The sequence below is a fragment of the Mastigoproctus giganteus genome, chromosome 7, assembly GCF_048544385.1.
Source record: "Mastigoproctus giganteus isolate SK-2022 chromosome 7, ASM4854438v1, whole genome shotgun sequence".
NCBI lineage: Eukaryota > Metazoa > Arthropoda > Arachnida > Uropygi > Thelyphonidae > Mastigoproctus > Mastigoproctus giganteus.
The window spans coordinates 71757521-71775521 of record NC_143581.1 but is presented as its reverse complement, the minus strand read 5'-3'; the positions used below and the strand labels follow the sequence as shown (position 1 = coordinate 71775521).

Here is an 18001-nt window from a genome sequence, read left to right as displayed (position 1 = left end):
CAATGGTATACAGGAATTTTTCCAGCAGCAATAAGGAGGTGATTATACCATTGTATAAGGTGATGGTAAGGCCACATCAAACATTGAAAACAGGTCTGGAAGCCTCATTTTAGGAAGGAAATAGATTGTTGGGGAACCTTGTGAATAAAGACTTCAGTTCTTCGAATTGTAGCATCCGGAAACTAGCACCTGCAAGGAGATCTGATCGAGTAATAAAGGCTTTTAATTGATTGAATAAGGTAAATGCTGATGGCAACTTTCCTCTTTCTCACACAACACATATGAGGGGACATAAATTTAAAGTGGAAAACTTCCATTTTGGCATTTGGAAGTGGTTAGTTCAAATAATTTTAAAACAGATAAATTCTTAAAGGGGATGGCCATGTGATGTGAGAAGTGTAGTTTTTGGGGTTGTAGGCCAGTGAATACTAAAAGGGCTGCAGATCAAAGGAGATTTGTTAAACATCAGTTAAGGAAAAGATAGTTTGCTATGACCCAATCATTATATTATAAAAATCAGAAACATTGTGCCTTGGGTATCCTTGACCAGGCTAGGGTGGTGAATGATGTAGATCCTGGTACATTCTTGAAGTTTTGAAAGGTGTGCTTTGTGTAGAGCAGTCAAAGAAGAATGTCTCAGATGTCATTCCACCTAACTATGCTGATGATGAGGAGTTAAGTTGTGATTTGTACTTGCCAAATGAAAACTCTGAAATAAAGGAGACTTTACCTATGAAAACTTCTAGCCTTCGTTTCGATGACTTGACTCCTTTGTTCCTCCATGCAGTGCCATGTAAAATATTATGAGATTTCTTGCATATATTTTTGTGGACTGACTCTTTATCACCATAATTATATGAGGCTTATACAATATTCATACAAAAGAAGGCTGACTCTAGTGATCCGACCGACTTTAGATCCATCACTGTGGCTTCGATTATTTTGAGATTATATCATAAGATATAAGGAGGATTTGTTCCAAAATCAAACTTGATCCTAGACAGCGGGCCTCCATTCCTACTGATAGAGTGGTAGAGAATGTATTTATTCTCCAGGCCTTATTAACTTCATCTAGAGAGGAACTTAGGAGTTTATACCTTGCCTCAATAGATATCCAAAAGGCCTTTGATAGTGTTTCCTTTACTGCCATCTTGAAAGGATTGAAGAGAAAGCAGTTTCTAACATCATTTGTGAAGTATATTGATCTTCTGCAATCAATGTGCTCTACTAGGATGAGATTCATGCAGGATTTCTCAGTATTTAAACCTTGCAATAGAGTTAGGCAGGGTGACCCACTGTTGCCTATGTTATTTAACTTTGTGTTAGACATGTTTTTGAAGGAGTTACCTGCCTATATAGGTTTTGATCTAAATAATATAAGAATAAATATCATGGCATTTGCTGACAATCTCGGCACCTCCGTAGCCAGGTGGGCAGGAGCAGCAGTGCGTAGCACACGCTTCTTGATCAGACCGGGGTTCGAGCCCGTGACCACCAAATACGGAGGATGCAGAAAGGTCAGGGAATGACCACCGCATATCCCCGGAGCAATATGGCCTTAGTCGCTAATGCTCCTAAAAACCAAATAACAAATAACAAATAGCTGACGATCTCATCCAGGCAGTATCAATATTGTTGGGGTTACAATGTCTTTTGGATAAAAAAAATTTCTTTATGAGACAAGGCTTAAGAATTAACATGAAAAAGTCTTGGACTTTATCTATGGTCCCTTCTAGTGGAGATAAAAAGCTCAAGTTGGATAGCCGTAGCTGCTTAGTCAGTGACCTAAAGCTTCCAACTGGCAAATTTACTGCATCATGGAGATATTTGGGGGTTGATTTTAGTGCTTCTGGAAGGGCACCTGCCTTGGACTCCCTGGATGACCTGCTGGTGCAGCTTAGGAGAGCTCTACTCAAGCCCTAGCATAGGCTGTCTATCCTGCACACTTATCTTATACCTAGATTTTACCATCTTTTGGTGCTAGGCAGAATAATGGCTACCAGTTGAATGATTTGGATACCAGTTGAATGACTTGGATACCCAGGTGATGTCTGCCATAAGGCAATGGCTGCGTCTCAATCATGATGTGGTCACCAGCTATTTTCATGCAGACATCGCAGAGGGGGATCTTGGGATCCCATTGTTTAGATGGAACATCCCCCTCTTAAAGAGATCAGGGATGGAGAGGCTGCGGTTTCCCCCCCATGACTTTAACCAGAGAGCTTGCTAGAGCCAGCTTTCAAAGAGAACTTAGATATGTAAACGACTTGCATAAGGCAGGTTTCTGTGCAGCATGAGTCAAAGGCATCAGTGAAGGGATGGTGGAGATGTCTCTTACACTCATCTTTTGATGGTGATAGCCATAAAGAGTCAGGAAAGGTGCACTCTCAACATAGGTGGATGGGTGACAGGACCAAGCTCCTATCTGGCCATGCTTTTATTGACCTCATCAGTACGAGGATCAATGTTCTCCCTGCCCGCTCTGGGTCATCTCAACCACATAGTATATATATATATATATATATAGAGAGAGAGAGAGAGAGAGAGAGAGAGAGAGAGAGAGAGAGAGAGCATGCAGGGCTGGATGCAATGTGGTCAAGTCACTCGCCCACATTTCTCAACGATGCTTCAGAACTCATGGACTGAGAGTTAAAAAGCATGACTTGATTGTGAACTTAGTTTCAAACAGGCTTCACAAGAAAGGATAGGAGGTTAAGAAAGAGTCTTGGTTCAACACACAGGAGAGTTTATGGAAACCTGAGAGGCATCTTTTGCACAGGAGGTGTGTAAAAGATGCCTCTCTGTTCCTTCTTGATGCCCAAGTTGTGGGCTTGGGCCAGAACCTTGAGTATAGTCATTATTATAATGATAATAGTCACTTTAGCTAAGGAGTACGGAACACAGCCAGTCATATCTTCCATTACTATTAGTTATAAGGGAGTTTGGAGAAGACATCTGCTGACTTAATCCTGAAAATTGGTTTATCAACTTCTGATATTAAATTACTGCAGTCCGGGCTCTCCAGGGAATGTTGAGCTGCTGGAGGACTCATCAGCGAATGACCATGGTTAGATTCCACTGTTACCAATGGAATCTAACCAATGACCATGGTTAGATTCCACTGTTACCAATGGAATCTAACCAATGACCGTGGTTAGATTCCACTGGATATGTTAAATTGTTGCTAGACATTTGTAATGTTAACCTTCGCTGTAATGAAGGGAAGATAATAATAATAATAATAAAAAAAAACCTCTGCAAATTGCAGCATCCAGAAACTAGCACCTGCAAGGAGATCTGATTGAGTTGTAAAGGCTTTTAATTGATTGAGTAAGATAAATGCTGATGACATCCTTCTTCTTTCTCACACAACACATATTAGGGGACATAAATTTAAAGTGGAAAACTTCCATTTTGGTGTTTGGAAGTAGTTAGTTCAAGTAATTTTAAAGTAGATAAATTCTTAAAGGGAATGGACATGTGATGTGGGAAGTGTAGTTGTTGGAATTTTATATTTTTATTTTTTTGGCTAATACTTTATATGCTTGCTTTCTTGCATCATTTGTCACTAACTAATATTAGCACAATAGAAACAAATAAATCCAGATATATCAGCCTGTGTATTATTTCTGGTTCCCAAGGTTTATTCTGTAAAAATATTAAACAATAAAATTTTTTCTTTCAATTAAGTTAAAACATGTTTTTTTTTATTACATAGAGTCAGTATTCTTTGTTTACAATTAAAATTAATGGCAAAATGGAAGGGCATTTTAAAATAGTACTTTTATTAATAAAATCAAGAAACCATTTCCAACTGAAACTTCTCAAATGCCAAGTTCATACATAACAAAATGTAAAACTCATATCCAAAAAGATCACTTTAATGAATATTAATATTGTGAAGGTTTATTATATATATTTCTATATAACTGTAAATGAATAAATGATTTATAATCCTCACCTGTCTTTAATTCTCTTAGAAGATGGCACATTATCTATATCCATTCTAATTTTGTACTGAATATAGGCTGGTAGGGAGTTAGATTTTTTTATTCCTTTTTTTGTTTTCATATAATTATCATTGCTGTTATCAAGGAATACAATGGCTAAAAATTAAAGAATAAAATATAGATTATCATTTCAAATATCAACGATAACCAAGATAATTAAGTGATTTAATAAAATATAATTTAAAAACTCTTATTTATTTATTTATTATTTTTTTAATGCTCATTTACAATCTGTTTGAGATAACAAACATTAAGTAAATCGATGTATGACAAATGTCAGTAGAATTGTCTTGAATGAAGGAGATGTCCAGTGATGACACTTCTATTGAGTTTACTTGATAACTGATGACTGCATTCACACCGAATAGATTAGTTTAATTAAAACATTAAGCACTACACTAAGTCGAGCAGATGTTGCCATTTTAGTCTTCTGGGAACTTCGCTGTTATCCAATAGGCTCACGCCAGGTAATTTGGATGCACTTCTAGTCGTTGTTGGTAATTCTCACTGTAACTGCATATTTCTTCTTTTACCATTGGCATATTCAGGTCTCTATGTATCATTTTATTGGTGACATACCAGGGCAAGTTGGTAATGGTTCTCAGCATCTTTGATTGAAAGCACTGTAGTATTTCTATGTTTGAGGTGCTGGCAGTACCCCAAAATGGGATTCCATAGGTCCACATGGGTTTCAGTGTGACTTTGTATATAAGTAGCTTGTTTGCCAATGATAACTTGGAATCTCTTCCAATTAGCCAATACAACTTGCTAGCCTTTAGCCCAAGTTATTTCCTCTTTGTCCAAATGTGCTTTCTCAAATTTAAGCGTCTGTCTAGATGGATGCCAAAATACTTATCATGGTCTGCTTGCGGTGTGGCATGGCCATTTAATTTCACTGGTGGGCATGTTTCCTGTCTCCTCGTAAATGTAACATGAGTAGATTTTGTCTCATTGGTTTTCATGAACCATTTTTTTTTTTGCCAAGCTTGTGTCTGGTTAAGCTGTTCTTGTAACCTTTGTATTGCAATTATTGCATTTTCATCAGTTACAAGCTCTGTTGTGTCATCAGCAAGTGTTGCTACTAGGGTGTTTCCCAGGCTTTAGCTGGGTCAGCGGTGTACAGGGTATACAATACTAGCCCCAAGACACTCCCCTGTGGCACTCCAGAGAGTGTTAGGTTTAACTTGGGTTATTCTTCTTTTAGTTTCACTTGGTAATATCTTTCCGTGAGGTATGATTTAATAATTATATGTAATTGGTGAGGTAGTACCTGCTTCAATTTGAATAGTAATCCTGCATGCCAAGCTTTTGTCAAATGCTTGGCTGACATCTAAGAACACAGCTGTGCAATATTTTTTTGTTTCCAGATAATTGTTGATAAAATTGACAATCTGCACTTGTTCATTAGTGCCACGTTGCTGTCTGAATCCGAATTGATGTAGTGGAATTAAGTTTTCTTCTTCTAGGATCGGTTTCAGCCATTTTAATATTAGCTTTTCTATTATTTTTGATAATACTGGTAGTAGACTGACAGGCCGGTATAATGTTACTTCATTGGAGGGTTTCCCAGGCTTTAGCATCATTATTATTTAGGCAACTTTCCATGCTGCTGGGAAGTAGCCCATGCATATTATGGCATTGTATATGTGCATTAGAAGCACTAGTCCTTTTGGAGGTAGTTCCTTGAGTATTTTATCAGTAATCAAATCAAATCCCGGAGCTTTTTTAGAATTCAGTTTTCTTTGTATGATACTCCTTACTTCAGCTGGCGAGAAGGCTTTTACAGGTGGAGACAGTTGATAGGAAGCTTCAAGATAATGATGACCTTCTGCTGTAGATTCAAAGGGATATGGTTGGAAAACTTTTTCCAGGTGTTCAGCAAAAGTGTTGGCTTTTTCTGAGTCACTTTTTGCCCAGCCATTATTAGGTTTTTTGATAGGTGGTACTGGTTGTGTTGACTGTTTTCTCCTTTTTGTGGCTTTCCACAAGGCATAGTCAGTGGCATCAGTTGCAGTTATCTATTCCAGCTGTTCCTGAATTGACTCATTTTTTATTGCATCGAGCATTCTTTTTAAATTTCTTGCTGCGTTATTAAAATTTCTTTTGTCTTCAGGGTGTCTGCTCAGTTGCCAGACTCATCTTAGCCTTCATTTTTCTGCTATTGTTTGTTTTATGATGATTGCCAAATTCTATTTTTCCCTATGTGTTTTTATTTCTGGTGTAGCTTCCCAGGCAGAAACTTGTACTATTGTTGTTAGGTTTTCTACAGCTAGGTCAATATCGTCACATGTTTTAAGAGGCATTTTTAAGTTTACTTTCTCATTTATTAGCTCTTGGAAGTATTTCAAATCTGTGTGTTTATTATGAAGAACTGGTGGATTCTGTCTGATTATAATATGCGAGCTCAAATTTGCTATTACTGGGGAGTGATCAGAAGATAGATCTAGACTCAATGTTATATCTGTATAATCTTTCGCAATCTCTTTAGTTATGCAGATGTCTATATCGGGAACTTTTCTCCTATCTGTCTGCCAGTATGTTGGTTCACCTGTAGATAAATGTTCGTAATGATTTTCTTGCATTACTCTTTTTAGTTTTTTTTTTAGGAGCATTAGCAACTAAGGCCATATTGCTCTGGGGATATGTGGTGGTCATTCCCTGACCTTTCTGCATCCTCCGTATTTGGTGGTCACGGGCTCAAATCTCTCTTTTTAGTGTTCGTACCCTCGGTGTTATTCTTGAATCCCATTGTACATGCTTGACATTGTAATCTCCTCCTGCGATAAATCTATTCCCAAAAGCTTGGAATAGGGTTATGAATTCATTTTTTACTAATATTATAGCTTGGTGAGCAGAGGAAACCATAAAGGGACCTATCCAGACTTCAATTGCAATACTTGTTGCTTAAGTAGAATTCGTTTTGTACTTGGTTATCTCACGGTGCTTTATGGAGTTTTTAACAATTATTGCTGAACCTCCCGAGCTGTTCCTTCAGGACATTTTGTGTCGTAGTAGCTATAGTTCATCATTTTAAAATGTTTTCTGTTTGTGAAGTGTGTTTCTGTAATCAACATGATGTCTAAGTTATGTTCAATAATAAATGTTTTTACCTGCTGGTTATATCCATCCAGGCTATTGGCATTCCAAAGAGCAATTTTTAATAATTTTATTATTATTTAAGTTTTGCTACAAGTGCTGTTAGCAGGTTGAGCATCGTTCTTATGTCTTCTGTCAACCTTGCCGCTTGATTTTCCTATCTTCTAATTAGAGCTTGTTCCAGTCTGAAGAGAGATTGTTGCACTTGTTTTGGCATGTTTTTGTGTGAGGTTGTTCTCTTCTTGTAATTGCTGGGATCTTTCTTTCACTACTTGAGCTATAGGATAAGACTGGTCACTACTATAGGATAAGACTGGTCTGGCTTGAGGATGTTGTCTTATGTCTTGTTCTGTATTGCCTGTTGTTTTTTTGTTGACAGTTGTTTCACCCTGTTCGGTGGAAAATCTTCTTGCTTGGATCTCCTTGGGCACATCAAGCCAACCATTCTTTATGGTTTGTCTGTCAGTTTTTGGACAGCTGGTTGTCAGGTGGTTTTTAGCACATTTTATGCAATGGAATGGATGTTGGCAGTATGTTTTGGTGTGCCCATATTGTTGACATCTTTTCCACTGCTGTAGTTCATTTTTTTATGAGGTGGTTCGAATTTTACTTTGGTGTTAAGGATGTATTCGATATTGCATATATCTTTATTGTTTGCTTTTGGCATTAGATCAATGAAAAACATAGATAGAGGCAGTCTATTCACTACTTGAGCATAGGATAAGACTGGTCTGGCTTGAGGTTGTTGTCTTATGTCTTGTTCTGTATTGCCTGTTGTTGTTGTTGCTGGTTGGGTTGTTGTTGTTGACAGTTGTTTCACCCTGTTCAGTGGAAATCTTCTTGCTTGGATCTCCTTGAGCACATCAAGCCAACCATCCTTTATGGTTGGCTTGATGTGCTCGGCAACAAAGAGTGCATTTAATTGGAGTTTGTCTGTCAGTTTTTGGACAGCTGGTTGTCAGGTGGTTTTTAGCACATTTTATGCAATGGAATGGATATTGGCAGTATGTTTTGGTGTGCCCATATTGTTGACATCTTTTCCACTGCTGTAGTTCATTTTTTTCATGAGGTGGTTCGAATTTTACTTTGGTGTTAAGGATGTATTCGATATTGCATATATCTTTATTGTTTGCTTTTGGCATTAGATCAATGAAAAACATAGATAGAGGCAGTCTGGATACCCTGTATTTTAGATTGCAGATCCTCACAACCTGATGTCATCTAATTCATTATCATTAAGTTAACATCAAATATGCATTGTAACAAGGAAGGAGTTTTTCCATTACATTTCACTAATTAGTTGTAGGAAGTAAGGAATTAGTCCCTGGGATTGGGTGACCTCTGAGTTCTATTCATTAGGCTATATTGTTTAAAGGGCACTTTCAACAAAGGCTAATCTTGAAACAAGATAGGTGACTTTGCAGCACTGTTTCTTTACCCGGAACACTATTAATACAAATATATTAATTACTAATTACCTGATAAAGGCACAGGTGGAACAAGAACATCTTCTTGTAGCTAGTAGCATTAGGATTAGGTAGGTACTACTCATTAGGAATTTGTTAAGACTATAATTCATAATTAGACAGTAAACATGGAGCACAATAAAAATGCAACCACACTGACTGACTCCCCAACCTTGATGTAACATTTATAAACTCTACTTGGATAAAAGATACCACTATGTGCTATGTTATGAGATTTGTTGAAGTATACTATTTGTGCAAATAAGGAAATATGCAGTTACAGTTCACAAATTAAATTTATTTTTCTATAAGATATATATATAACTTATATATATATATATATATATATATCTATATAATATCGGTGTAGATACACCACAGATAACTCTTAAAAAACTACAATGGTAGTGTGGGAGGCATCATTTGCTCTGTATATCATATTGTGCTCTTCCTTCACAACAAGTTGCCATGGTGTTGCATTACCTTGAATAAGTAACACTTTACTAATAGAGAAGACTATTGTTACTTATTTTCAGTGAGTACCACCATCCAGATGGCACTGTTTGAAATATGGTATGGGATAAGGATCTCGGTTATCCTCATACTATCCCTATTAGGCTTAGGAAAGCAATAAAGACGTAGGAAGGTGATAGTAGGAGAGATAGAGGAAGGAAATGCTGTAGAAGAAAGTGACAATTACTCCTTCACCTCACACTACTCAAAAGCTCATAAATTCCTTGAATAGGCAATGCTTCCCCAGTAGAGAAGATTGTTGTTACCTATTCTGGGAAACTTGGTGGCATCAGGCCCCCAAGACGGCACCGTTTCAAAGCTTGTTGGCTTCTCTTTGGTGAATGGGCAGGTACCGTGGTGTTGCATACATGACGACCCAGTTGTGAAGATAATCATACAATATGAGAGATGCCAAAGGTTCATATGATAATCTTTAAAAATAACTAAATGCACAAGGCATAATATGTTAAGAGTAAGAGTTTAATATCTATATAATATTGGTGTAGATACACCATAGATAACTTTTAAGAAACTACGATGGTAGTGTGGGAGGCATCATTTGCTCTGTATCTCATATTGTGCTCTTCCTTCACAACGAGTTGCCATGGTGTTGTACTACTTTGAATAAGTAACGCTTCACTATTAGAGAAGACCATTGTTACTTATTCTCAGCAGATGAGCACAATATGAGATACAGAGCAAATGATGCCTCCCACACTACAATCATAGTTTCTTAAGAGTTATCTATGGTGTATTTACACCAATATTATATAGATATTAAATTCTTACTCTTAACGTGCCTTGTGCATTTAGTTATTTTTAAAGATTATCATATAAACCTTTTGCCATCTCTCATATTGTTTGATTATCTCACAACTGGGTTGTCATGTCTGCAATACCAGGGTACCTGCCCGCCCACTGATGATAGGCCAATAGCTTTGAAACGGTGCCATCTGGGTGGTGGTACTCACTGAGAATAAGTAACAATAGTCTTCTCTATTAGTGAAGCTTGGTTTTTTTTTTTTTTTTTTTTTTTTAAGCATTAGCAACTAAGGCCATATTGCTCCGGGGATATGCGGTGGTCATTCCCTGACCTTTCCGCATCCTCCGTATTTGGTGGTCACGGGCTTGAACCCCAGTCTAATCAAGAAGTGTGTGCTTATTCGAGGTGGTGCAACACCATGGCAACTCATTGTGAAGGAAGAACACAGTATGAGATACAGAGCAAATAATTCCTCCCACACTACCGTCGAATTTTTTTCTTAAGAGTTATCTATGGTGTATCTACACTGATATTATATAGATATTAAACTCTTACTCTTAACGTATTATGCCTTGTGCATTTAGTTATTTTTAAATATATATATATATATAATATTGATAAAAATAAGATGTAATGAAATTTCTGAAAGTGTTAGCAAACTAGAAAAGGTATTAAAAAATTAAAAATATTAAACTGGGTTATGGATCTGGGGTACTACTAATTATAGCAGAAAAAACTGGCAACCATAATGAAATAGAGACGAATATATTGTTGTCAGTGTATTATTAGGTGGAGGTGCTGAACTGTCAGGTGTAATTAACATGGAAAAATTGAGAACACATGCATGGTAAAAACAGAATACCTGAAATAAAATAAAATTAAGGTTTAACATAAAAATAAATGATAGCACCTAAAGCTGTGGGTCCTAGGACTTTAACTACTTCATCAATGAGGTCGGCAGCAAAAATTGTAGGAGCCACCGCAATAAGCCGGGTCTCTGTTTCTGTTATAATGTATACGTTGAAAAGAATGCATACGTATACATCATAGGCCACCCGACAGATACCAAAAGGAAGGATTAAAATTAAAGAATATATAAAATATATATAAAATAAATAAATAAAATAAAGCTAATAGATTCCTGTAAAAAGAAAAAATTAAAAAATGAATGAAATCCAAAAGAAGGCAAAATAAGAAAACTTACTGTGTGCATGGACAGTAAAACGTTGAATAAGCTGAATGCCGCTGGAGACCAAAGAAGAAAAAAGAAAGTTCACTGTATGGTGTATTTATGTCAGTTGTAGTAACCCTGAGTGTGTGTGGGGGGCAAGTGTTTAGCTGCCAAAGTGAACAGTCCCATGTGACGGGGAAGTAAGCAATTAAACAAATGAGGCGAAGTGCCAGCATAGGGAGAAACAAAAACTAGGCAAAGTAGTGTGGAAAAGACATTAAACTTTGTTAAAGAAGAAAAAAGTAGTGATAGTAGAGGAATAGCATCTCGATATTGCTTTCGGCCAGCCTAATCGTGCACGAGAAATAAGTTGTAGTAAATAAGGACAGTAGAAAGTAATTGGAAGACAAAGAGAATGTTAGTTGTAGTAGCCCCCCACACTCAGGGTTACTACAACTGACATAAATACACCATGCAGTAAACTTTCTGTTTTCTTCTTTGGTCTCCAATGGCATTCAGCTCATTCAACATTTTCCTGTCCATGCACACACTAAGTTTTCTTATTTTGCCTTCTTTTGAATTTCATTAATTTTTTAATTTTTTTCTTTTTACAGGAATCTATCAGCATTATTTTAGATTTTTAGCTTTATTTTATTTATTTATTTTATATATATTTTATATATTCTTTAATTTTAATCATTCCTTTTGGTCTCTGTTGGGTTGGCTATGATGTATACGTATGCATTCTTTTCAACATGTACATCATAACAGAAACAGAGACCCGGCTTATTGTGGTGGCTCCTACAATTTCCGCCGCCGACCCCATTGATGAAGTAGTTAAAGTCCTAGGACCCACAGCTTTAGGTACTATCATTTATTTTTATATTAAACTTTAATTTTATTTTATTTCAGGTATTCTGTTTTTACCATGCATGTGTTCTCAATTTTTCCATGGTAATTACACGTGACAATTCAGCACCTCCACCTAATACACTGGCAACTTTTTTTTTTTTTTTTTTTTTTTTTTGTAGTTGTTGGCACATCGGCTTCTGTGGCCATAATGCACCTACCAAGGTTTTTGCAGTACTTTGATCCAAGCCCGAGGCGGGATTCGAACCCGCGACCTTTGGGTTACCAGGCAGGCACTTTACCCACCCACTGGCAACAATATATTCGTCTATATATATATATATTGTGTGTGCGTGCATGCGTGTGTGTGTGTGTGTGTGTGTGTGTGTGTGTGTGTGTGTGTGTGTGTGTGTGTGTGTGTGTGTGTGTGTGTGTCTTTAGATATATATATATATATATATATATATATATTTAAATCAACAATTCACACTGAATTCACAAAAGAATAGTAAATATATGCTACGCTACATGGGCATCATAGACTAAACATGATCACGAGGTCTAATGTTCTGGTTTGCCTTTGGTACAAATTTTTAATACCTCACACAACATACATTAACCAGAGTATTTTTGCATATAATCCACCACACCTAAAGTCTTTTATTATGCACTCAGTTGCTACCAATAGCAATTCTATTTCTAAATTTAAAGCTGTCATGTCCCTATCCACAACATTATACTGATAATCCCACTGCACCTCTCTTTTGTAAATTGCACAATGTCATTTACCTTATCACCTGTAGAACTTGCAACATTAAATATATTGAACAAACAAGTAATAAATTATATTTAAGTATTAATTTACATAGATCTGATATCAATAACTATAGCCACAATAAACTTAAAATTAATATCACTAAACATAAGAGTGACTTTAGACATTATCATTCACATACAATCTGATATTTATATTTCAGTTCTGCACAAATTCATAACCTCAATTTGAGGTTAAAACAGGAAGAAATCTTTATGCTTAAATATAAATATATTTATCATTATGGTCTTAGTAATAAGTTCAAGCACCAATTTATTTTTTAATAATCTTATATATCTAATAAATGCACTTATTATAAATTTCAAATTGTTAAATATCTTACTAATACTGTTAGATCTTATAAAAAGACTAAAGAAAAAAGAAAAACAAATCAAACTTCAGTGACTTTTCTCTTCTACCAATATTGCTTCTATATTTGCTGATACCATCGAGGCAGTGTTAGGTTGTGTTGGAAAACTGTAACTTGGGGGGATTCACAGACTAAAAGATTAACAGTAACCACAAGCAGTGGCGAAAGTGATTCTTGCGGTGCTTCCATTGTAATTAGCAGCAACCTAGATAGCAAGTTACTGGGAATTTCAAGAGCGGCTGGGAGTCATCACGGAACAAGTAAATACATGGGCTGTGTTAGGGTAATTAAGAGTAAGAACAGGTGGACGTAAACTTGTATGTACACCAATGCAACAAGTATAGTAAATAAATTTGATGAATCTGAAGTGCTGATCAAGACATCAGAGGCAGAAATTATTGGGATATCAGAGACATGGTGTTGCACAGATATAAGCATTGCAGAACTGGAATATGGGGAGTATAATGTGTACACAAAGGATAGAAAGGGAGGAGGGGTTATGCTGTTACTTAAGAAACACAAAATCTAAGGAAGTGCATCCAGTCGACATGGGTCGACAGTGCAATGTTGAGTCAGTTTGGTGTGACATAAACACTGGGAAAGGGAAAATGAAAGTAGGAGTGTGTTACAGGCCTAATGACTCTGATGAGTACAATGAACAATTATGCAGACAAATAGAGTGGGCTAGTAAATCAGAATATCTTGTAATGGGTGATTTTAACTGGAACTTGTGGAATGGTCACTCGCATGCTAGCAAGAGTTTTGGGGATTTATAGGAGGATTGTTTTCTAAAGCAATATGTTCGAGAGGCAACCAGAGGAAGTAATATTCTTGATCTGATTATCAACAATGATTGTTCATGCATTAAGAATTTACAGATAAAGGAACCACTAGGTGACAATGATCACTTTGTACTGATGTGGGATTCAATTAAAGACATATCTACTATAAAGGGTAAAGAGAAGGGATTTTGTTTTCGTAAAGGTGACTACAGTGGTCTCAGAGAGTTTTTAAATTCTATACAGTTGGATCAACTGATGATGTTAAAAACAGTGAATTCTAAATGGGAAGCCTTCAAGGAATTAATCTTGGAAGCTATTAGGCTTTTCATACCAAATAAGAAATACTGTTCAAGATTTAGACTAAGTGGAGGTCAGATGACCTAATGAGGCTCGTGGTAAAGAAGAAAAATGCGTGGGATGCATATAAATTACCAGGTGACATAGAAGCCTATGGCAGATATAAGCTATTCTGTAATCAAGTCACAAAGGAGGGTTAGACAAGCGAAGGCTGATTACGTGAAATCCCTGGCAAAGGATGCAAAGAAAAACAACAAGGCTTTCTTTACTTATGTAAACTCTAGAAGGAAAGGGATTAATCAGATTGGTCCACTTAATGTTGGTGATTCGACTGTTGATGATCCTGCTCAGATAGCTGACAAACTGAATGAATATTTTGCATCAACATTCACACATGAGGATTTCTGTAAGGAAGGGGAAGACAGAAGTTCACTAAACTCTAACAGGGAGCTAAATGATTTTGTAATAACAGAGAGCAAAGTGGAGGAGAAGTTTGGTGAAGTTAAACATAAAATGGCACCCAAGGCAGTTGGAATCTATCCAGTTATACTGAAGGAGGCAGAGAGAGAAGTAAGTAAACCCTTAGCCATAATTATGAGAGCATCCTTAGATTTAGTGGAGTTTCCCATGAACTGAAGATGTGCAAATGTATCCAAAATTCACAAAGGGGGGGGGGGTTCAAAGGGTGACATAAATAATTATGGACCTGTTAGTTTAACTTCTGTTCCAGGAAAATAATGGAGTTACTGCTTAAAGAAATGATGCAGGATCACCTAGACTAAACTGCAGTAATAGCTCAGACAAAACTTTTGTTAACAGGAAGCCTTGTCTGACCAATTTTATTGGATACTACGATGTGGTCATAAAAGAAGTGGATGCAAAAAATAATTTTGATATCATATACTTGGATTTCAGGAAAGCCTTTGAAATTGTTGCACATGGAAGACTGTACAAATTGGAGCAGAATGGCATTAAGGGCAAGTTGCTGCAATGGATAAAGGAATGGTTGAATGGGAGAAGACAGAGAGTGGTAATAAATGGTAATAACACTGCTCTGTGTGGACTAATGTTATTAGTGAAGTTCCCCAGGGTTTGGTGCTGGGCCCATTGTTGTTTTGTGTATTCATTAATGATACTGATGAAGGTATATCATGCTTAAGATCCAAGTTTACAGATGATACAAAGGTTGGCAGGGTTGTTAATGACAATAAAGACAGTATGCTATTGCAACAGGATCTAGAAAAGTTAACAAGATGGGCTGAGAAGTGGCAACTGAAGTTTAACATCGACAAATGCAAAGTACTACATATGGGTAGCAGAAACCCAAGAGAAACATACCAGCTGTGTGGTACTACACTCAGGGAGGTGGAGAATGAAAAATTCTGGGGGTAATATGCAGTCAGATATGAAGTTCTCATATATGACAGTGCAGACAGGCTTCTAGTTTTGTTAATGATATACAGGAGTTTTGCTAGCAGAGACAATGAGGTGATTATCCTTTTGTATAAGGCAATGGTCAGGCCCACCTTGAGTACTGTTTACAGATCTGGAAGTTTCATTTTAGGAAAGATGTAGAGTTGCTAGAACAAGTACAGAGAAGGGAAACAAGGTTGGTGAGAGGAACAAAGAGGTGCTCTTACCAAGAGAGGCTTAAGTTCTGCAAGTTGCAGCAGCTAGAGACTAAGCACCTGCAAGGTGATCTGATTGAGGTGTATAAGGCCTTGAATGGTTTGAGCAAGCTCAATGCTGATGGGATACTTCCGCCTGCTCAAATTAAGAACCTGAGGGGGCATAGATTCAAATTGTGGAAAGACAGTAACAGATGTGCAGAAGTTTGCCTTTAGCCAGCGCGTAGTTGATTGCAGGAACAGACTTCCATCTGTTGTTGTTGTTGTGGAAGTTGACAGCTTAAATAAATTTAAGGCTGAATTAGACAAATGTCTGGAGTGACCGGTTGGGTGAATTGGGAAGGGTTTGTGTTTGGCTGATGCTGTATAAGCTTGCTTTCTTGCATCATATGCCTTAACTAATGCTAAATGTTAATCAATGGGATACTAATATTTTTAATGTACAATTGATTCATAATATACTTTTTGGTCTTAAATTTAGTGTTCTCATTGCACTTTGTAGATTTATCCAAACATTTCGTTTTAAATTTAATCATCTTTATCATTTAATCAATGACATTTGTAAGTTTAGGCTTTTACCTTACCATAGTACTCCACAAAAAGACTTTCATATTCTTATCTTAAAAGTTCAGTCAAAATTTATGGATTTAATTAATATTAGTGTTAGCATTAATTCACACAGTTTTTTATTACCATCTGGTTGCCAAAATACATATGTTAAAATCAGATACAAATACACTAAACCTTTTCGCTTATTAGCCTATAATTACAAATCTGTTGCCATAAACCTTAACTCCTCAAATTCAAATAGATGTATTTGTAGACACTAAAATTACAAATCATTTATTAATCCTTCTAACTATGGAAACATTATTTTTTATAGCTTCAAATTTAGGTTAACTCTTTTTTTTCTTTAAGAAACAACTTTATGGAGACTTCTTAAACTTATGTTTTACTTTGACTTACAAATAGCTCTATCAACAGATCAATGGTATTCAGTAACCTCAGAGTAACTTATCAACTGTGGGGTACTACACTCAGGGTAGTGGAGAAAAAAAATCCAGGGGTAATTTTGCAGTCGGACATGAAAATCTCTGACAGTGCAGACATGCTGCCAGGACAACTCACAGGGTTTTGTCAATGATATACAGAAACTTTGCTAACAGGCATAAGGAGGTGATTATCCCGTTGTATAAGGCCATGGTTAGGCTGCATCTTGAGTACTGTATACAGGTTTGGAGGTACCACTTTAGGAAGGATGTAGATTTGCTGGAATGGGTGCAGACAAGGACAATCAGATTGGTGAAGGGAACAAAGGAATGCTCTTACCTAGAAAGGCTTCAGTTCTACAAATTGCAGCATCTGGAGAAGAGGTATCTGTGGAAACATCTGATGAAGGTGTTTAAAGACTTGAATAGATTGGGTAAGCTGAATGTTAATGGCATTCTTCCAGTTGCTGGGACTACACACACGAGGGGGCATAAATTGAAGCTGAGAAAGGATGGTTGCAGGCCAGATGTGTGGAAGTTTGCCTTCAGCCAGCAGGTGGTTGATTGTTGGAACAGGCTTCCATCTGTTGTTGCGGAAGTGAATGGGTTGAATAAATTTAAGGAAGTACTATGCAAACTATCTGAGGGTATGGATGGGTAAACTGTGTGGGTCTTTTTTTTGGCCAATGCTATATAAGCTTGCTTTCTTGAATCATTTGCCAATACTAGTGCTACTAATAAGAGCATAATATATTCACCCAATCAGTTACCCTTAAGTGTGAAAATATCTATCACAAGGCATATGTAATGTGAGAGATGTTCCCTTGTCTCTATTTGATAAATAGAGACAAGGGAAGAGACAAAACATGCATCCACCTGTTTTCAAATCTTTAATACTGTTGAAATTAAAACAGGTGAAAACTTGAAAGGGAGAAGACAAGAAATGAAATAGTTACAGTTAAATATTACAATGAAGAAGACAAGGATATCAATGATATGCTTGCATCATGTGGCTAATCCAAAGTATTCTGATATATTGAAGCTGCCCATCTTTTCATGTTGAAAAAGACAATGACAATATTTATATGTCAAAAGCTACCACTTACATTTTCAGTTGTTTTAATTGATTTTACAATAATAATGTATTTTATTCGTTTATTTAATTTTTTTTAAATTTTAATTGAATGGCATATTGTTAATATTTTTAGACTTTATTTATACTATTTTATGTAAATGATATAATTTGATGTAGT

At 36.4% G+C, this 18001-nt stretch overlaps 1 protein-coding gene across 5 annotated transcripts in view; it reads right to left on the bottom strand.

Annotated features, from left to right (window-relative positions):
• LOC150082988 (uncharacterized) overlaps window positions 1-18001 on the bottom strand; it is a 1785507-nt gene that overhangs the window by 572641 nt on the left and 1194865 nt on the right. For all 5 annotated transcript variants that reach the window (XM_090377722.1, XM_090377724.1, XM_090377725.1 and 2 more), the window contains one exon: window positions 3962-4106. In XM_090377722.1, coding sequence (XP_090233848.1) covers window positions 3962-4106 — 145 coding nt within the window. The remainder of the gene's footprint in view (window positions 1-3961; window positions 4107-18001) is intronic.